We start from the raw sequence: 21,367 nt of genomic DNA on the forward strand, positions 1-21,367 counted from the left end.
AATAAAATACTTAAGAACACAGAACAGATAAGTGTGACGAGAATGTTTAAAATGTAGCCAAAAAGATGATCCTCGCCATTTCCTCCGGCTCCCAGTTTGGCCCCTGCTGAGCGACATGATTGGCTAGCTGGGGCTGCAGCAGAAATATGTGGCAGAGGGTGTCCAGTCTGGGTGCAAAATGCTTTGAAGCTGCCATTATCCAAGCAGGAGAGACGTCAGCTTTGGTGGCTGTGGACGTCTGAAGCTCACACACGCAGCCCAGCATGGCCTCGGTGAACACCTGCATGTGACACGTATAATTAGCGCCACTGTAAAAGCATCAGAGCAGGCTCATTTCTCATTGCTGCTGAAACAAAACAAAAGCTGTTGCAGGCCCTCTTTCTCGTCCTCAAAATTAATTTAAAGTTCATGGTTGTTTTCATGACTTTTTTAAACTATGATCTTCACATTCACCACCTTACATACAGTATATTGCTTGTTTAATGGCAAGAAGCTCTTATTGTGATAAAAAGATGATTGGCAAAAGTGAGTTTTGATTTTGCAAAAACTTAAATAACTCCAAGACTATTTCACCCAAAACATGTTTTACTGAAATATGACTGATAATATTTGTACCTTAAGCTCCTCCTTTGACTTGATCTTCAAAGAAAGCAGCAGGAAGTCATGCAGATAGCGGCGGGCGTAATCCAAACGGTCCCCATCTGAGAGTTTCTGGAGGTGACTGCCGAGCCTGCTGTTGTTGAAGGTGCTCACAAACTGGAGAATCCTCTCTGCACCACCCTCTTTTATTACTGAAGAGCGACAGACAGACAGACAGATGTCCATTTCAACGCGCTCTACATCTACCTCATTTGTTTGATTTGTTTTTGAGTTTGTCATTAACCTGGCATAAATTCAGATTCTTCCCACAGAGTCTCGAGGTGCATGCTGACCAGCCAGCTGAACGGGGCCGAGCAGGGCTGCTCTTCACCATCCAGCATGAAGTGGTGCTGCACAAGCACCTCCTGATCTGACTCACTGGAAAATATTATAATTAGAGACAAAAATTGCTTTATGTTCACAAAATGCAGTTTTTATTACAGAGATGAACCAAACAGATGAACCACTCTCAGGTGACGTGATTAAACGTGAATATCTCTGTGATATATTAGACAATAAGAAAATAGTTGGTTTTAATAAAATGAATGTGTTAGATGTAAGAGGAAGAGGAAGTTAGACCGGCTCCCGATTTCTCAGAAAGTGCAAAGCTTTCACAGCGGAGCATGTGGTGTAACTCCAAAACACAGCTTACATTACGTGCTGGCTTTGGAATCACACAAAAGACGAACAGCAACTGTTAGAGAGGTGGTGATAATGTTCACACACAGAAGAGGTAATGCAAAGTACCTTTGTTTTTGGGGAGGTGTTAGTTGCAAAACCTGCGAGTCTCCCAGGATGTCCAACCACAGCTGTATCAGGCCCGGACCGGTCCTGTCATCAGAGAGCAGATCCAGATTCGCATACCGGTCCATAACCTCCAACATGCTGGCCAGGATCGGTGTCACGGTGGACTGAAGACAGCGCCACAGGGTGTGTCTTAAATCCAAAGATATGACAAGTTTATTTTATATGTATTCCTGAAAATGTCTCAGAAAACTGCACTGACAATAGAAATGAGCACAAAATAACGTAAAATGTGTTGTTTTGTCATTTTTACTTGAACATTTTCTGAAACAGTTATTTATCAAAACAAGTATTTTTTTTGTTTATACATAAAACAGAAAATCACAGCATATGAGAGCCTAATTTGTACAAGTGCACGAACAAGTAATAAAAATGTCCAATACTATCTGGAGCACCTCTCACCTCCAAAAACTGATCAATTTATAAATATTTGTTTTTACTGGATTTACTGCAATTATGGATTCATACTGCATAGACAGGGATAAAGTCAAATACTTTGACTGAGTTAATGATGCCTCACAGGATCTTGTGAGGTTTGTTGTCACATCTGCAGGAGACTTTTACCTGAGAGTCCCTCCCTCTTGCAGAGCGTGGCGTTTCTTGGCCTCTGAGCACACCCACTCTTTAGGAGCGCCCATCGTTTCTTCTCTTTGTGCCAACGCCTCAACCAGTCTGCTCAACAACAACCTCTGAAAGTGAGCTTTAAACAGAGAGCAGTTTGATTAGAAAGAAATGAAGAATCTAAGATTAGTCGAGTGATATAAGTCATCAAACATTTCAAAATTCTGCATATTTAGAGCATCTTTTGTTGTCAGGCATTGAAAGCGTACTTCAGCAATATATAAATAGAGATCAGCATTGGATATTTACCTCCTGTGTGGTTTTCACCAGTTCCTAGAAGGTTCAGAAGGACGTGCATCCTCTCCATACTTCTTGGAGCCACGCCGTCGGGGTCCCTCAGCAAACCCACTGCTTTCTGGATGCAAGACCTCACTAAAGACAATCTGTCAAGCTGAGCTCTGTCGCTCTGTAAGCAAAGAGAATTATATTATTTTTTCAAGTGTAAACATTTAAACATAATGAAACATGCTTTCATTATCATCTCATTTCACATTAACTCACATGTCTGTCTTCCTTAGAGGCCTCTCCTCCCCTCAAGGTTTCTATATCATCTTGGTTTGCTGATGAAGATTAAAAATACTGTTTATGTAACAAGAAAATGAGGCTTAAATTGCCTTTTGAAGGAAAAACTAACCAAAACTATATATTTATTAAAAATCTAGTTAAGAGCTTAATTTTACTTTTTAGATTAAATAAATAAATAACCGTATATTAAAACCAAACACCTGTGACGGCACTCAGGCTTATTAAAGCTGGCCGGTGAGATGTTAGTAACTATAAGTAATTCACCCACTTTCTCCTGTTGCATTTAACATCAAACATCAAACGTCTCAGTAACAGTTTGATAAATCACAGAAAAATTGCAGAAACTTAAATGAATGAAACTGTAAAAAATAAAAGGTACTGTTGTTAAGAGAGCTAGCCTAGCTAGCTAATTAGGTTAAATGAGCAAGAAATATAAACAATAGCATCTTTCATCCTTTGTTATTCTGTGGGTACTTTGGGTTAAAACACAGTGTTGTATGTAATGATGATTAATAAGCTCCAGGTAGCGTGAAAACAGGTTTTTATTTCCTTGACGTACTCTCTGTCATTACAGAGTAGTATAATACAGTATAATACTTCCTGCACAGTGTTTACCTGTGAGGGCAGGTTTGAGCAGGCTGCTAATCAGAGTTCCACAGAAAGCCGAGAGGTTCAGGCTCATGTCCTCCGAATCTCTCAGGTCGTCAATATGCACCGAGTGCCAAACTCCTTTGATAGAAAAGATAAAACATTATGTTATTATTGTAATACATCAAGCATAATGCTGCAATCATGAAAAGTACTGTGGTGGAACAATAACTGTTGTCCCACTTGGTCCTCACCTCCTTGGAAACCAATGTACTGGGAATGACTTGGGATCCTTGAAACCTTCACAATGAAAATCACCCAACAAGTGTGATCCTCCGGTGACATCAGATAATTCATGGTGCAGTATCTGTTAGCAGACAAATACAACGCAAATGCCTTCAATGTCCCGTTTCTCACCGACCCTGCTTTAAATCAGATCTGTTCACGAGTTTGAGGTTGAGACCTACTTTGCTGATGCAATGAGCTCGCTGCTGCAGCGGGATTCCTCGAGGTCCATTTGGATTAGCAGAATATGAAGAGAGTGGCCAGCGTTTTGAAGGAAACCCCTAATACAGACAGATGAGCAGGAGCAAGATTAATCTGCATCAGCGTCTCTGATACCGCTGCAAAGAAAATGCTACTCTGAACTAAACCGGTAAGCACCTGCAAAGCCAAACTTGCTCATTTCTGCATCACTGTCTGTGTTTAGACACTGCAACATTGAAACTCTGCCATCATCAACTAAAACTTGAAATTACACTGGGTTTTTTTTTTTTCAATTACAATAATAACTTGGGTTTCACTTTAGCTCTGTGAGAGATTGGCAACCTGTCCAGGTCCAGCACCCCGCCTCTCGCCCTATGGCAGCCTGGATTTAATCAATACGTGTTACTATTCCAATACTGCAGAGTAACACAAGGAATACCAACTGTGGTCTAAAATGATTGAAGCTCAGTGGCAGGTCGAGACTCATGGGAGAGCAGCTTTATTTTACACAAAGATCTCATTGAAAAATAACTCGTTAAAACACTGTAAATCCTGCTTTATTTGAAAAATCGTTACCGTATTTTATTGCAGAAAGAGACTTCAGTGTCGAACTGGTGGAGCGACAGTAGTAGGATCCTGTCTGTGTGCAGTCCTAGAGCGTGGGCTACAACCTTGACATCTGATTTGGTTAACAAGCTGGAGAATGTAGTAACCTATGCAGAACCACAAAGCACACAGTGCAGTAAACAGACTGTAAGGAATATGAAGAACAAACTAGAGGTTTGTTTTGCGCCTTACCTCCAGAAACTTGCTGGACTCCTGATACACCTTCAAGCAATCTTCCAGAAAATCCCGAAGTGAGTGGTGATGCTGTTGCTGGAAGTACAATCTCTGGAGTTTGTCTATTTCTTGCTTTGCTAAATCTGAATACTTGAGCCTCACCACGGCATCAGGAGTGGCACAGTTTAACAAGAGACCTTTGGCTAAATCCAAGACTTTGTCCTCCTCACTTTGTCTTGCAGACTCAAAATCACTTTCTGCGTCCATCATCGCTTCACTTTCTGGCATCACTTTGTTTTCATTACATACCTCAATGGAGTCATCATCATTCTTTTCACATGTCTCAGTTTCTTGATCTGTTTCCATTGCATCACCCACATGATCATCTTCCAGCTGAATTACATCTTTCTGCGTGCTTGTCTCAAGTGTTTTGTGTTGTTCTCCCTGTTGCTGCGGTCCTTCTTGAGTGCCTTGTGCTTCTTGAGTGTCTTCCACTCTTAGTGCTCTCCTTTCCAGGGCTTGCAACAGAGCGCTGGCACAGGCATCACCATGGAAGCCAATAAAAATGTCAGATTGTTTGAAATCTTCTGACGCCTCGCCGGAGAACTCCTTCACCCACTCTCTCAGTTTGTCAAGAACTCTGTGCTGCCACGGCTCCAGATCGGTGCTCCTATCCACTCTGTGTTTTTCCAGCCTGTTGATAAGGGGCACTGGAAAGTGCTCATACACCTTCTTCTGGTCCTCCACTACCACCAGTCTGAAGTTTGTATGAACACGACATTTGACCCTATGGGAGCCAAGACCCAGATCAACGTACTGCTGCTTACTGAGGTAAACATAGTACTGGTTCAAGGCATCGTAGAGGCTTTCATAGAGATTCTGCATGTTGAGGAGGATGACAGTACGTCCAGTCTCCATGCATGTTTTCACTCGGTTCACATTACGGCAGATTTGGGCATATTCCTGGTCCTTTGGGAATCCTGAACCAAAAATGATTTCTGGCTGTGGATTGTCTCCTTTGGCAAACACTTGTTGCTGAAGGATATGGAGAGCTGCATTGTTGGTGGTCAGTAAAAGGAGGTACCGGCTCTCCTCAGCGGTGCCATGATCAAGATTCTTTTTTACCATTTGCAGGGTGCTTGGTCTTGGAATTTCTTTAAGGTCTTGGAGAATCTCTTGGAAAAATATGACAGGGTCAAAACCTTCTGGCTGCCCACTGAAGTTACGTAAGATGGCCTCTACCATCTGCTCACCATCCGGCTCACGCTGTGTAGTTTTGACTGCAGCAAAGAGCATTTTGACAAGGCTGTAATAATCCCTCAGGCCAAAGAACTGATTCTTGGAGGTCTCCTTACAGATGCTCAGAAAGGCCTTTGCCAAAGCTGGGAAGAGGTGTTTGATTTTCAGGAGAATTGGTTTGGAGGATGAACAAATGCCTTTGGCAGTTTCAACTAGTTCATCCTCACTTGGATCCCATCTGGACACAAATATCCCTCTGTTCATCTTGGCTGGATCCAGAGCCCAGTTGGAGATGCCAACAAAGCCGACCTTCATGTGTGGATCTGGCTTGTCATTGTCGATGCAACCATCCTCCAAGAGAGGGTGAAGGGTTTTCAGTGGCATCTGAGGAGAATCTTCTGCTAGTCCTATCTCATCAAGCACTACCACTGACACATACTCGTCCATGTTTTTATCCTTCTGGAAGCGAGCACAGTTCCTGAATGTTCCTATGATGCCCTCTGGACTTGAGTGAGGGCTGCACTGGAAGGAGACCATATGCACTTGCTTGAGATTCTTGAATAGCTTGCAGTGGGAATTCTGTCCCTGCATGGCATCAGCAACCACAGTTTTTGCAAGTGACTTGGAGCTGCCTGGCTTGCCAACCAGAAAGAGTGGGATCCTGAGCTCAATACAAACCACCATGAGAAACACATTCTCTTTAAGTGCAACATTTTTGGCTATAGTCTCCCTGGTTTGTATGTTCTGAAGGAAGAAGTCTTGACAGGAAGAAATCTCTGTCTGCAGTGCATCTGAAGAGCGGTAACAATCCGGGAAGTACCCACAAATGTTATCCAGGTACTCCTCTTTGTTCACCAGAGATGGGTAGTAGCAGACTCCAACTGCAAGAATCAGGCACTTTAGTGTTTTATCATCCTCACTGAGACGGGTGCAGTTGCTGAAAAGGACATTGCTGTGCTGGTAAAACCAAATTAGCACTTTCATGGACCTCTCCACATCTCTGAGACTCACAAAGCTGCACTCGTTTTTACGACTTCTCATGTATTTCTGGGAGGCTGCTAACACATTTGAAATGATGCTCTTGCATGATAGTGGCAAACGATGGTCAGCAACTTTCTTCTGGACAATCTGTTGGATATAGGAAAGCTCAGTTGAATCACTCAGCTGACCAAAATCCCACACCAAAGAAGCCATGCTAGGAGGCAGAGGGTGAACTCTGTAGACCAGCTGCCTTAGAGGGACTTTGCCAAGGCGGTCTTCTGTTTCATCAGCCTTCACTCGGTATCCCAATCCAGCACGTTCCAAGCGTTCCACCATTTCAGGTGAGTGCTTCCTGTAAGGATTGCAGGCAGCTATTACTTTTAAACCGCTGTCAGCCTTCAAAGGTTGTCCTCTCACTGTTCGGTCACACAGGATTTCCTTGATGGCAAAAATGGCCTCTGTGGTGTTGGCTTCATCAAAGAATAAAATGGTGTCTAGATTGTGCTTCACACGGTTCTGGTGAGCAAGTGCCTCGGCCTCCTTCACCTTCCTGTAGATCATTTCTGCAGTGGTTCCACCATGCACCTTAACAAGCACCATGTTCTCGACTGATCTTCCCTCCCTTTGTAGAGTACAAAGGAAACGAACCAATCTGGTTTTTCCACAGCCAGTCTCACCCATGATGACAACGGGAATTTCACATCGGAATCTCATGTGTATGGCCAACATCTTCATCACATTGTCAGCAGTGAGCTCATAGGTAGGGTCTGGATCAAATCGCTTGTCTGCAATTCCTTTCTTTGCTCCAACAACGCAAGAAATCCTTTTGATTTTGTCTGCCCGGGGTAACTGATCAAAGTCCTCAGTGAGAGATATCCTCTGCCGCTGCAAACCTTGAAAAAGCTCTTGTGACATCACATCATGTATCAGGACTGCATTGCTGCGAGGATCAACTGCATTGAGTGTGTTTTGCCTATAACTTTGTACATTAAAGCCGAGGAAAGACATTGACATGTGGTCCGCATTGAAGAAAATGTATGGATGAGACTCATTTTCCCAGCGCTTACGAATTGTCAGACGGGCCAGAAGTTCCTCTTCCTGACTGTTCTCCATGAGTGGCATGGGACTCTCGTCGGACATGTCCAGAGATGGCGAGGCAAAATCTCTTGCCATTAGAATCATGAACTTTACGATGAACCCTTTGAAACCAGGAAGCTGGTCAGCAAGGAATTCTCGATCGCAGAAAATTGAGTTCTCACAGTCTTTCAGTTGCACATTGAGGAACCAGGAGAAGTTCTTCAGCTCACCCCAGGATGGATCTTGCATTCCACAGTAGGACAGGAAGAGATTGAGACAGTCACTGGGATCCCCCATTCTGGAACCCTCCTGGTAGTTAAAATGATCCAGATCCTGTTTCTCCTTGTAACGCCTTAAGTACTGATAGGGTCTTTGAATTCCCTCACTGCAAAACTCCTGACCATCCATCAGTGGATCAAAGGTCTTAACTCTTAATGACCTTCGATTGGCCAATAACTGCATCACCTCTCTTGGAGGCCTACAACGAATGGTGGGCAAAACATCAAGAAGTCCAAGCTTCGTCTGCATGAAAAAAATCAAACATTAAAGAAAAAATTAAATCAACAGGAGATTCACAAAATGTTCTCAAATCGGCAAATGATTTATTTGAACCTTTTAAAAGTTTACAGATATAATAAACTTGCAGATTTAGGGCACTGAATTAAAATATACTAGACTCAAAGACAATGTTGGAGTTGTTACTCAAAAAAAATGTATTGCACATTACTTGTTACTTTTATTCAAAGTAATGCAATATAGTACTTAATTACTTGGTAGGGAAAGTAATTTGTTACACTACCACATTACTGTTGCAACTCCTCCGGTTGCAAAGCATCCAGCTATATAAAAGTCTAAACAACCGTCAAAATCAGAGTCCTGTGGTAAGATTCACCACTCATTTGTGACAACAAAAAGACTCATCATGAGGTTTCACAACTTCACTAACCAACAGGCAATATCAATCTTTTACACATGATGGTTTTGTATGAGTTCTTTACCATCTAAAATATTTTAGCATTCAAAGTTAAATCCATTTATAAAAAAAATCTAGTTAAAAAGATGAGTTTTTCTTAAAGACATGAAATGTGACGTGTGACGAGTTCTGAAGTTCTATTCAATGAGGGTCTAAAAAGCTCATTACCTCTTGTTGATGATTTGGGGGGAATGCATATGTTTTCAGGACCTCAACTGTGATTAAGTGAGCCACATTTCTTCTCCACAGCATGCCATGGCTGTCGTTCAAACACCCCAGAACTAACAGGTGGAACAAGAGCTCCTCCAAACCTGAACGAACCTGAGAGGTGTCCAAAGTGAAAAAACAAGACAGACTGTCAAAGTCAAGCACAAGCAACAGCAAACCAAACGGCCTGCAGCTGTAAATGCTTGCATACTTACTCCAGCAGTGTCAATGTGCAGAATGACGGGATCCTGCTCTCTCAAAGGTTCCAGTTTCTCTGACAGACTCCTAATCAGTGAGTCTATGTCAACGCATGGCTCAATCAGCTTGAGGCTGATATGTTTTGCTCTGGGAGATATCTGCTGGAACTTCTCAAACAAACGATCAATGTAAAGTGATTTCCCTAAGAAAAGAAAAGATGCCAACATTTAAATATTGTAACTGAACTGCATTTTTAATAATTTTAGTGCAAGGAGGGGTTGTCCTTACCGACTGCAGGGCGCTCAGATGACACGATCCAGACTGAGAGCTTGTCTGGAGAAACCAGTGTGACGGGGTTTTGCGGAAGCATGTTTTCTGTGAAGTGGTGATGTAGATATTTCCTGGCAGTGTCGGCTGTTATACCCACACCAGCCTGCACTTTATCATTGCTGAAGAAAGAGGGCACGTATCTGTGCTGGTGCACAACCGGACTCACTATGACCAGACGATAATGCGGGCCGGCACTTCTCTCAAGACTGTCGAAGATCTCCCCTAAAGCTACACTGACATCATATCCCAGCAGCCCTGGATTCACCAGAGAGTATATCTTCTGGCAGTTTTGTCTGGAGCCTTGACTCAGAGCACGGCGCAGAAAGATCTCCACCTCCTCTTCTGTGGTTTCCTCTCTGCAGACTAGAACCTCATCAACAGACGGCAGAGGCTGCTCTGGACTCTCCATGTAAAAAGAGAGGGTGGTGGTAAAAACCTCTCCAATGGGGCACAGAACGAGATTGGGCTTTCCTTCCTGGAGAACTGACAGAAGGTTTCTGATCGTGTGCTGCTGGTTCATCTCAGAGAGGCATGAGAGGAAGTTGGCTAGTGTCAAGATATCCAGCGACTCACTCAGGTAAAGACTCATGTCTTTTTTGAATTGCTGCCAGAGATTCTCAAGACTGTCCTCTTCATCTTCTTCATCATCCGAAGAAAACTCCATCAAGTCGGAAGCCTCTTTCATGTCCACTTCAGCCTGTTGTGCTGGCATCACATCTTTTGAAGGTTCGTAATACATGTCGTCGTCATCAGATGAAACATCTTCTAACTCATCAGCGTTTGAGCTCATTCTTGCTGCATTACTGTAGGCGTGTCTGACATCATTTGGCGTGCACTCGGGTTTTATGGGAAACAGTAAGTGCCATAACTGCTGAGGAACAGACGCCTGGCGTTGACACACTTTGTGTATCCAGTGGCACAAATAAACCATCTGCTCCGAGGTGTAGTGGTTCAGCAAGCCAAAGCGGGAGCGCATGCTGCTGATGAAGGAACGCCATTCCTTCTGGCATGTATCCATGGACTGCGCAAGGCTTTGCAGCTGCGCTGTCACCTCACCGTAGTATGTCATCCGTTTATCTTTCAGGGACAAGAAGGTGACTCTGATGCATGGCTGCTGTTGTTGGCAGCACTCGACCTCAGCGTGCCAGTCTCTGAAGAGCATGTTCCCAGATGTTTGCATCTGAAGAAGGATGGTGCCCAGTCTCTGAACTCCCTCAAAAACCTACGAGGACATGGCAGCAGGAGTTTTACAGTTAATACTATCCTAAACCACAGACACCGGGTCTACAGCTAAAATGTTTAACTCTCTTTAGCTTAGGTTCTAGTGTCAGTGGACAGAACTGCATTTATTGCACAAAAAACTAGTGATGGTGTCAGATATGATGACTTATCGTCATGCTAACCAAGAGTACATTAAAAGGGTCTGCTTTTTTTCTTGAATACTTTTGAGATCTCCTGCATCCTATTATCTCAGCTGTAAAAGTGGTGGAGTCAAAGCTTTAATTCGAGGACACAACAGGTACACAAGTCTGACAAATAAGATGAAACACAATAAAGAAGCTGAGAACCTTCCAGTGAGTTTCCTTTGCTAAGAAGAGTCATAATTTAACCGTTTAAAAGCCGCTGACCTCTGTGAACCTGTTGACTTGCTCTCTGCCGTGCTCCCCTTTGGATGACATGAGCATGAGTTTGTTTTGTAGCTCGAGCAGATCCTCAAGCTTGTAGCTCTTCTCCTCTCTGCTGCTTCTCACTGTGACCTTCACCATGTTTTGAAGACATCTCTGCAAAGGAATCGGAAAAAACCGACTAATAAGAATTTGAAAATCACTTCAGTTTGTAAGCCCCATATTCTGTTTGTCAAAGGAACACTGTGCACTCACCCTCTGTGTGTTTTTATCAGACCAGTTTATGTGATAAACTCCATTAGCATTAATAGAGGAAGCCAAGGAGAGGGAGGACTGCTCGACAGAGCCGTGAGTCTCCTTCAGTGCTTGTAGCCAGCTCAGTAAGCGGGTAGACTCGCTCTGAAAAACAAACCAAACACTCTTATAGCTGCTTTGCAACATCAGCCAGGATGTAGGCGTAAAAATAAGAGAGATGATGTAAATACCAGTTTTTACCAGTTTGTCAGGGAGCTTCTCATCTCTACTTTGGGTGTCCCACACCTGCCGAGCACACCTCATGAATTCATTAAAGCCAGCTTGAGGGGAGAGGGAGTAGAGCAGAGGGGCATAGCCCATCACTGCATCATGGAAGCAGGCCACCTGATCGATCTCTGTGTCGTTCTCTCCAGCAGATATGGAAGCCAGATCCACGTAAACCTTCACATCGCTCATGTCTGTTGACGGGAGAACAAAGTGAGGATGGAGGCATCTTCTGCAAGGCCACAAGATTATTTATAACCAAAAAAGGGACGCTTTGTGTTTTTCATGAGATCACCTTACTTTTAAGGTTCTTTTTGACCCAGGTGACAAGAGTTTGGCTCGCTAGAAACTCTTCCAGACAGGCGGTGTGCTGCTTGGTGACCTTGGAGAGTTGCTGTCTGGCACGAAACAGGTCGTCACTCAGAGAGCTCAGAGCCCTGTGCTTAAAGCTGTCCTCTTCCTGTGAAAGGTACGAATATCGTCATAGAATGAAACATTATTTAGTTAATATCAATATAAATGTTTGGGCTTCTGTGTAACTTATGTTTTATCCAACAAATATCACTTGTTTTAGTATTTATTTTTACAGTAGGAGTCAAGATAGCTGAAGACACCAAAACTATGAGGAGAGCTTTGCACACATTTAGCACGTGAAGTTGCTCCTTGATGGTTTTAAGAACTTCAGTTCAGTTGTGCAGAAGATAAATAAAGAAGCGTGACTCAGCTACTGTAAACATGCACATTGTGGCAAGATCTGCTCAGTGAGCTTAAATACAGTAATTACATTAATACATGAAGGTCAGTAGGTCCAGAAATGTTCTCTCTGCTTTTCAAAGATCAAGCAGCAAATAGATATAAGTAAAAGCTGGGAGGAGACTGTATCAGCAGGCCTGTGTGATGAAAGTGCTACGTGAGGCCCCGCCTTCTTGAGATAAAAAAGAAAAAGAAAACTGCCATGACACAGAGAGGGTGAACAAATGGCATCTGCACATGTGCAGGAGGAGCTGTGATGATGTCTGGGGGTTTGCTACTGCCACTGTTCCTGCAGAGACACACAGTCTCATCTAGTTCAAGCTCAGAGGGAAATACATTTGTTTTTTCAGCAGGAGAATGAGCCAAAAAAACCCTCCAGGCTCTGTAAGGGCTAGAAGCCGAGAGTCCCTCCAGGCTGATGCCTGACTGAAACTCCAGGTTACAACATTAGAAACTGTTAAAAACAAATTCTGGAAAATGTCGCGTATATTTTTTTTTCTACACAAATCTATTAAACGTCTTCAGTTTTGGTCACCACGTCAACGAGACTTTGAGAACATGCTTTAAGTAAATAGTAATATTCATAGAGTATTACCAGTTGACTGAGTGTTTCGATCTCAGTGAAGTTTCCAGAAAGCCTCATTTTTCCTGCAATCTTCAGCACGGCGCTGGCTGCAGCCGCCGCCTCGTGGAGCTGTCTATACTTCTGGATCTGATTGAGTCTCATCTTCATCCAGTTGACCTCAGGTTTGGACCCTCCTGCCTCAGGAAACATCTCCGACATCAGATCCAGCTCTGTTTTTATGATTTTCCCATCACCCTGGTCCCCAGACTCAAGCAAAACCTGATCGAGCTGCCTAAAAGTGATATTTGCTTCTGCAATGCTCACGGCGAGGTCACCAAACTCGGTGAGCAGGGGGTTCCAGATGTTGTCGCAGACCTGTGTTAGGTTCACTGAAACAGGAGCTTGGAAGGGATTTCTGGCTGCCAAAGACGCAGCTCCTTTGACCCACGAGGACAGAATCAGGTTGCTGTCTCGCAGTTTGTGCATCTCTGTGGCCATTTTTAAGACATTCATACTGGTTTTATACCAGAGGATGCGTGGAGAGCCGGCACTCTTTAATTTGCCTTCAGCATCAAAGGGCTGAACAAGCATCAGTTTGTTCAGGCTCACAGCGTGGAGATCTGCATTGTGCTGCTCCTCCAGGGCCAACATCTCAGGAACTATTGACATAAGAACCATGTTAGTGTGAAGAAGCCATTAAACCACCACACAGCAAAAATATTTAAAATGATGAAATGAACGACATTCAACTCACCTGTGATGCTTTCTGTAACCTTTGCTATCATCTTTATGAGAGCTTCAATCTGCTGTTTCCTCTGCACGAACATGTTCAGATCTTTCTCTCTCTGAGCTAAAACCTCGTCTGCACTGACAGCAACCTTCTCAGATTTAGCGTTTGACTTGTCTGTGGAAAACACGATGCAGCTCATATTAATCAAGACAGTTTGCAAGCATGAGCTAAAGAGGCAAACGGAGAAAATTAGTTAACTTTGCATCCCTCTTGTACTTAAATCTTCTGAATATCTCATTTATATAAAAGACAGGATGTGTGAGATTATTAAAAACAGAATGAAGGAATAGCAGACTCTGATGGTTCTCACATTGCTGGAAAAGCTTTTTAAACTGCTCCCGGTGTTTCAGGCAAGTCTGCAGGTCTCCCAGAGCCACGTCTCCTTGAAGCAGAGACCCCACCAGAGAGTGTACGGCCTCCACACAGCTGTGGACCACCTGCCCTGCGGTGTCGTCCACCTGGATCGCTTTCCAGTCACCTGGACCAAAGCAGCAACACCGCAGCCATCACGAAACCCGAACAGCAGCGAGTAAAAATTTAAAGAAGACGTAAATGAGCAAAGAAATGACGTACCCTTCAACAGGAGATGGCTCACGGCGGACTGAGGGTCGAGCAGCTGAACTACCGCGCTGTCTCTGAACCGTGCAGCTGACTCGACCACCACAGCAGACACAACAGCAGCAGGAAGTGCTGATCTGTCCTTAGAGGTCAGACTTCGCATCAGGTCTCCCTCCTGCCTTCTCTAAAAACAGAACACATGTTTACTCTCCTTCTTCATAATGTATGCTACATACAGTGGTTCACTTATCAATACTGACGTTAATGGGAATGGGAGAATTTTCCAGTGAGTGGTGTTAAAGTCCAAACGCCACACATTTATTCAAAGCTGACATTTTACATTCACATAAAAAGAATTTTACTGGAGAAAAATTACAAATTTTGAGAGAGAAAAGTTTATTATAACCAAAAATGAACCTTTTAGTTAACTTAAACCAAAAATATGTATCTTAAGTTTTAGTCTTTTTTAATAGGGTCATATTTGCAAAGACAGCAATGGCCAGATTTCCTAAATGGGGCAAAATGCAGTGTGTGCACGATCTCCAAATAAAGCTCACAGGCAATGTTATAGGCAATATCAAGTGCAAAAAACATGCTTTTTTCAGCATTAAATATCGGTGCCGTTAGCAGTAAACTGCATGTCGTAAACAGTAATGTCAGCAAGTCATTTTCACCTTTCTTTTAAATTTCCCCGCCCTATTTTTGGCGTCCTGATAGAGGAACTCTCTGAAATGCATAAACAACAGAGTCAGGTGCAAAAATCTCTGCGTTCTCTCTTACACACAACCCTGTCACTGAGCTTAAATAGTTTGTACTCAGTAAATCAGGCCCTACACTACTGTGAGAGAAGTTTGGGTGCGTAGTTCCTGCTCCGAACTCCTTAAATCTTTTCCTGACTACTGTTACAATGTATAAATGTTATATCATATTATATAGTGAAACTAATATGTAATAAACTAACAATAAAAATGAACGAGAAACCAGTTAATCAGTTTCAGAGCTCAGAGATCATCATTAAAAACACAAAAGCTCAATCTTACATTTGACCTGCTAAAAGCTAACTGACCTAGCTCGGCACCATAGAATAAAAGGTTACGTTTAAAATCACATCTATCAACTGATCGATTTGTTAAACCAGCTCTCTGTTACATTATTTGTTGTTCTGAGGTTTTTGAGTGTAATGTAGGGAAAAGACAAGTCAAAGCTCGAGACACAGACTGTGGGAGAGAGCGAGGGCTCACTTGGCCGTGAAAGTACGGTTGCTTTTCTACATTGTGACCCTGGTGATCATTACCTCACTTAAAACACTTAAAAGTGCATCTTAATCTCTACGCGTTTGATAAAAGAAAATAAAGTCTATAACTTTGGAAGTGCTCTTTAAAGGTTTTAAAAGCGAATATTGAAACTGTGCTCTGACTCATTTATTAATTCACAGTGTACCTGGCAGATTGTCTTGATCGCAGAGCGACACAGCTCGTCCAAACAGGCCTGTATGACTTCATGGTTTTTACTTAATGCAGTCTGGGACGACTCGAGGCAGCAGAGCACGACTTTGTCCTCGTCACTTATCTGTAAATTAAAACAGCTCAGGTGAGTTCAGAGGGAAAACATCTGCATGCTGAACCGACACCAGTCTGAAAGAATAGAGCTCAGGTGTTTCTAAAACGAGACCAGTAATGTTGGTCTGACACCGATCGGTGCACGGGTCCTGACCTTGGACACCCTCTTCCTCAGGTCTTTTTCCAGGCTCTGCCTCCAGCGGGATGAAACTTCCTCAGAAGAGCACTCGACCTTCAGCAGCGCGTCCCACATCTGATAACATCACAGGCATTAAACGAGGTGAACTGAGTGGTTAGAGGCAGGGCTGATGGGTAACTCTGATTATCTAATCAGAATAAATTACTAATATCAGCCCAGATTACATTTAAATAAGTGCAAAGAGATTATAGTTACATTATCGAGGATCCCTTTTTTACATTTCAGTAATGTCTTTAGAATGTGCAATTATTGACCAACAAAAAAATACATTTAAAAATCATTATTAGCAACGTAGTTTGATTTTATCAGCTGTGTTTGCTACATGCCTCGATTTCCTTTGGATAGCGGAGTGATTTTGATGATGTCAGGAGCAGGTCTGGAAGCAGTTCGTCTCTCTTCCCTCTGATTCGCTCCTGCGTTGCAAACAAGTCCTTCAGAAGCTGCTGCTTTAAGGTCTCAAACTCATCTTCTTTGGACTAGAAGACACAAAACAAAGATAACAAATTTAAGATAACAGATCACACTGAGGCATTATGGGACATATAACATGTAGGGTTTTACCTCTTTTCTTAGTTTAGCCTCCAAAATCTCTGCCACCTTCAGCACCAGCTGGTAGGACAGGACGATGGCCTGGTACCACAGGACGATTCGCACTAAGCGGCACGTGTTATTTGCAACATCAATGCTGCTTGCGAATGCATGTTTGATGGTTTCACTTTCAATAATTCTGCAGAGACAAAGTTAAAGTTACAAAAAGCACAACACCAGAATGTATGAAGCACATTTCAGGTGTCATTACCTGTCCTTCTCTCTGTCTACCTTCAGCAGGATGTGGGTTAAGCACTTCTGATGTAGGAAGAACAAAGGTGATCACAGAGGACTGTATTAAAGATGGAACAAGGTCATTTTGCAAGTTTATATTAGTTAGTTGGGTTTTTCACCTTTAAAATCTCTTCCTCTTTCTTTAAATCTGGTCTTTCACCACATTTTCTCAGTCTGTACAACAGACTCTGGATCAGCTGTTCTGCAGATACTCCTGTCACGTCCGAAAACTCAGGAAGGTCCTCAAATGCAACCAGAGATAACCAGCTCACCAGGAGCAGAGGCGTCTCTGTAGCCAGTGATAAGTGCTCCTGGATCAGAGAGAGCATCCTCCTGTGGATGGAAAATGAAATAATTCAGTAAATCAGATCAACACTTCAGGGAAATAAAGAAAGCTACGATGGGTTTGAGACAGACTCACTTTCTTTTGTCCGGAAAGAACTTGACATTCTCTCTGAATCCACTGAAATTGATGCTTTGTAGTCCAGACCAGTTCTCTTCTTCAACAGTGGGACCCAGTTTCATTGCATCAGCTCCAGGCTGTCTGAGTCTGAAGAGGAGAGGAACGAGCAGGACGACCTCTGCCACCATGTACTGGGCACAGCGGTTTATCAGACCCACCACAGTGCTGAGGGGGGAAACCGAACCATGTGAGGATACAAGCTCAAATGTCAACACCTCAATCAGCACACCAAGATAATGTTTAAAGATGAAGGTTAACTTAACTTAGAAGTGGAGTTTAATTTAATTTAGTTTAGTTTTTAAAGTAATTAAAGCCTTTGAATTGCTATGCTGCTTTTTTATTAGTCCATAAAATGTAGCAAACAGCAACATCTATTTCACATCAATTAGATGGATTTTTCTTAAACAAACAAACAAAACGTTTGTCAGTGAGAAACTGTTGTCTAACCAGGCCAAGAATTACTTTTCTTAAAGATTGTAAAAACCTACTGTTGTGTGTTTGTGAAACAACTCTGCAACCCATCCAGGTTTTTGTTGTCCAGTGCAGACTGTGAGACCAGCAGACACAGCTCAGCCCAGCCTTTAACTCCAAGGTTGATGCTACAACTTTGGGTAACCATGAAAACAGAAAGCCCCAGAACGAGAGGACTAGTGTCCCTGCAGGAGCTCGGGAGCTTCTCCTTCGGCTCTCCTTTTAAGATCTGGAGCAAGTTCTCTGAAATCAACTCTGACACCTGAAAATAAAATCATGTGTTAATGGTGGTTTATAGAAGCTACTGTAGATAATTTCTACTTGGATTTTTTTTGTCCTTTTGCTGAACACACCTTGACCTGAGGGGGATGTGAATGGTCTGGGTATGTCATCCTAGTGTGAGCAGAACCGAGACTCTGCATAAAATACTTCAAACTTTGACACAAGCTCTCAGTGCTCTGTTTATCTGACGGAGTCCATTCCTGGAAGATTCTGTTCAGCAGAGTTGTAGCTGAGGACTGCCAGGCATTTGAAATCTCCACACCCTTTGTATTCTTCCAGCTAAGCATTTTGTGAAAAAAACCTTTTTCATCATAACGGCAAATGAATCCTTCATAAAGATGCATCTCTGTATAAAACATTGACATGTGATCAGTTTATGCAGAAAGACTGGAACCAACACTGGTGGGCTGACATTAATATAGATGATAGATTTCCTTACCTTTAATGCTTGGGTTTAAAGGAATTTGAACACGCCTCATGGCCATTCCCCAAATCGCTTTATTTCGTTGATGTACACCATACCAATAAGACCATACCGCACCTCGTACTAAATCTCTTTCTTCAACAGAGAGGCGTGCTTCCACCAGATAGCCTCCCTTTACTCCACTAAACATAAAACATTGAACAAGAGATTTCCATCCATTAGTAAATTCTCCACCCTTTTCCAACATGCTTTGCTTTAATCCTGTCCTTGAAGCTCTGGCTAGATCTACACTATAAAATCTACCCCATCATCTACATCCACAATTTTTCTTTTCTCATTCAGTTTCTTTGCTGACCATGAAGCTGCTTGCTAACCTCACTCTGTGAAGATGCAGCAGCTGTTACATGGAGTAAACACCACTCACTATAACCTCACTGCATTGACCTCGTTCTGTGATTTTATGTGGCCTACTACAGAGCTTTCCTCCATTGTCATGTCAAAAAAACAGAAAGAGGCTAAAATGCCCCAATGTATATTTTCAAAAAAATTGGTTAATTGGGGGTTTGATCAAACCACAGAAATCCTTCCACACCAAACCAGGAAAGAAATTCTTTATGGACCTATGTTAGTACAGGAACTTTGATGTATAAAGTGAAAAGGCCAAACACAAAATAGAATCACACTATCATCCTAAGCAGCAGGAAAAAAACTGTGGAACCATAGGAGCTTTGCTATTAACCTCTTGTGTATGTTACTGTCCTAAAATCTAACATAAAGACCAATAAAAATACAACATGTAATACATCATAGATACTTACACAAAATGTGTTATTACAAGGGGCGGGAAATACCCTTGTTGATTTTGAAGCTGAAGTCTGTCGAGTTCTTGGTTGAATCTAAACGCTTTGTCCATCACAGCGTAGATGTGAAAGGTGAACATAGGCACTCCGGGTGGAGGTCTCACTGGGCTTTGAGCACTGTGAGTGAAAAAGATAAACGTTTAAATATGAGCTTCAGCTCCAGAGTTTAAATAAACAGTTAAAATCAGTCTTACCGTGTGCTTTGGGATGTTTTTTCTGCCGTGTTAGTGGCTGCCACAGTGGACTGTTTGTCACTCCCTCCCACTCCAGCTGCAATTTTGGCATAAGACTTCTGTTTGGCACCTTCTTCAGTTTGAGATGCAACACCTGAACCTTCTGCAGAGGCATTCTCCTGTTTAGGCTTTGACTCCTTCTCGCTTCTTTGCTCCTTGGCTGGCTCTGATGATGTTCCTTCTGGATTTTGCTCTGATGGAGTCTGAACTGAGCTGTCTCCTTGCAGCTTGGGTCCAGGTGTGTGCTTGTTCTGATCTTCTTGCACCTCAGCAGCTTTCTCTGTGGCGGCTTGAGTCTTTTCACCCTTTCCCTCGTCTTGTTTTGGCACAGGAAAGTCTGTCTGTGTTTCCTGATTCTTCTGAGTAACAACTTGAGTCTGTGTGAATTTATCTGAGCCTTTGAGCTTCCTTATTTGAGTCTGAGCTTGCACCATCTTAGGATCTTTCTGTGGTTGTTCGCCGCTGTTTTCCCCTTTTTGCAAGTTGTCTTCAGTCTGGGGAACCTCAGGCTGTGTTTTTAAAGACTCGCTGTCCTGAGTTTGGCTGCTTTCAGTCTCCATAGCCTTATTCTGATCCTTCTGTATGTTTTCACTTTTGACATCTGCCTCTCCCTTAGCATTTTTTCTTCTTTGATTTCTCCTTCTTCTCCTCTCCTTCTCTCGACTGTTCCTGCCGGGCTTTCCAGCTCCATGTTCCTGGAACACACATTAATTTATATATTTCACGACGGCTCAAACACCACTAACAGGCCCCTGAAAGCTGTTTGTTGTGACTGCATGTCTACCGTATTTGTCTTCCATGGTCTTTTGGTTGCAGAATCCTCAGCTTCCTTGGTTTGCACCTGCTGCCCACTGGCACAGTGGGGGTGTCCTCCCCCCTCCTCCATCTGTAGAGACACCTTTCTCAGGTGAGCCCCTGCTCTGCGGGAACTGTCTTTAAATATAAAAATACAGGCACAGTTACAGCTTTTAAACCCTGCGAGGCTTACTATTCAGGTCAAGGTTGTTGCATTACAGTTAATAAAATTAGTGCAACTGATCTTCTTTATAAGAGCAGAAATACCTTAAAAATACTGCACACAGCATATCATGGCACACACTCTGCAATGACTTCCTCAATAGTCATAAAAACACCCTATTAGGTTGCCTCATCTTATCAGCAGTACAAATGAATATGATAACAATTAATTTATGATAAAATGAAGTAGAACAGCAAATGACAGCATCATATTTTGACAAAATAGCGTCATAAAGTCTAATAAAAGGAGTAAAAACTACCAAAAAGTACCAGAGATGCACAAAAACAGGCTGAGAAGCGACTGTGGCATTAAAGGTAATAAGAATACAATAAAAATAATCTAGTACGCTTGTTATTACTGGATAAAAGGACAAGAATGACCGTAAGATCTGAAATAACCAAGTGACATTTATTAAATAAAGACAAAAACACATAAAGTTCATGATGTGCTTGCTTACCTGTTTGTATGTTAGCTTCGCAAGTCGTACACTAAAAATCTGCCAGACAAACATTTACTTAACTTCCTGATGGACCCGCCCACACACAGGGACCGTCCCCAAAGGTTCAGACTCACAAGCCTACCCGCATCTCCCCAATATTGATCTAACATATACGTTTGTATTTGTAAAATATTACCCGGTTTTGTAAAAATCCGTTTAGGTCAGTAGTTGGTTAGATAATGCAGTCTTTACAGATTCCTTCGTCTTGTTTCTGTAGGTAAAATCTTGAGAGTCCCTAAACCGGAAAGCAACCTTTTCAGTTTCGTTTCTGTCTGACTC

The 21,367-nt window shown here is 42.7% G+C and overlaps 1 protein-coding gene across 2 annotated transcripts in view; it reads right to left on the bottom strand.

Moving 5' to 3' along the window:
- rnf213b (ring finger protein 213b) overlaps positions 1-21,147 on the bottom strand; it is a 33,133-nt gene extending 11,986 nt beyond the window's left edge. Inside the window, exons 1-37 of one of the 2 annotated variants that reach the window (XM_040014441.1) lie at positions 21,047-21,147; positions 20,356-20,504; positions 19,533-20,266; positions 19,297-19,455; positions 18,494-18,660; positions 18,126-18,400; positions 17,790-18,034; positions 17,260-17,466; positions 16,958-17,171; positions 16,816-16,862; positions 16,578-16,743; positions 16,343-16,492; positions 15,972-16,070; positions 15,699-15,827; positions 14,274-14,442; positions 14,011-14,178; positions 13,665-13,814; positions 12,941-13,569; positions 11,893-12,052; positions 11,569-11,786; positions 11,329-11,472; positions 11,077-11,229; positions 9,407-10,670; positions 9,136-9,320; positions 8,882-9,034; positions 4,462-8,262; positions 4,240-4,376; positions 3,645-3,743; positions 3,432-3,544; positions 3,205-3,318; positions 2,566-2,624; positions 2,314-2,470; positions 2,008-2,143; positions 1,387-1,575; positions 884-1,017; positions 616-791; positions 77-280 (exon numbers count right to left, since the gene is read on the bottom strand). In XM_040014441.1, coding sequence (XP_039870375.1) covers positions 77-280; positions 616-791; positions 884-1,017; positions 1,387-1,575; positions 2,008-2,143; positions 2,314-2,470; positions 2,566-2,624; positions 3,205-3,318; positions 3,432-3,544; positions 3,645-3,743; positions 4,240-4,376; positions 4,462-8,262; positions 8,882-9,034; positions 9,136-9,320; positions 9,407-10,670; positions 11,077-11,229; positions 11,329-11,472; positions 11,569-11,786; positions 11,893-12,052; positions 12,941-13,569; positions 13,665-13,814; positions 14,011-14,178; positions 14,274-14,442; positions 15,699-15,827; positions 15,972-16,070; positions 16,343-16,492; positions 16,578-16,743; positions 16,816-16,862; positions 16,958-17,171; positions 17,260-17,466; positions 17,790-18,034; positions 18,126-18,400; positions 18,494-18,660; positions 19,297-19,455; positions 19,533-20,266; positions 20,356-20,457 — 11,406 coding nt within the window. In that variant the 5' untranslated portion in view covers positions 20,458-20,504; positions 21,047-21,147. Of the gene's footprint in view, positions 1-76; positions 281-615; positions 792-883; positions 1,018-1,386; positions 1,576-2,007; positions 2,144-2,313; positions 2,471-2,565; positions 2,625-3,204; positions 3,319-3,431; positions 3,545-3,644; positions 3,744-4,239; positions 4,377-4,461; positions 8,263-8,881; positions 9,035-9,135; positions 9,321-9,406; positions 10,671-11,076; positions 11,230-11,328; positions 11,473-11,568; positions 11,787-11,892; positions 12,053-12,940; positions 13,570-13,664; positions 13,815-14,010; positions 14,179-14,273; positions 14,443-15,698; positions 15,828-15,971; positions 16,071-16,342; positions 16,493-16,577; positions 16,744-16,815; positions 16,869-16,957; positions 17,172-17,259; positions 17,467-17,789; positions 18,035-18,125; positions 18,401-18,493; positions 18,661-19,296; positions 19,456-19,532; positions 20,267-20,355; positions 20,505-21,046 lie in introns of both variants that reach the window. The other variant, XM_040014440.1, reaches the window with a different exon arrangement.
- Positions 21,148-21,367: the final 220 nt, after the last annotated feature.

This window comes from Simochromis diagramma, unplaced genomic scaffold (genome assembly GCF_900408965.1).
Source record: "Simochromis diagramma unplaced genomic scaffold, fSimDia1.1 OVJJ01000669.1, whole genome shotgun sequence".
NCBI classification, from domain to species: Eukaryota; Metazoa; Chordata; class Actinopteri; order Cichliformes; family Cichlidae; genus Simochromis; species Simochromis diagramma.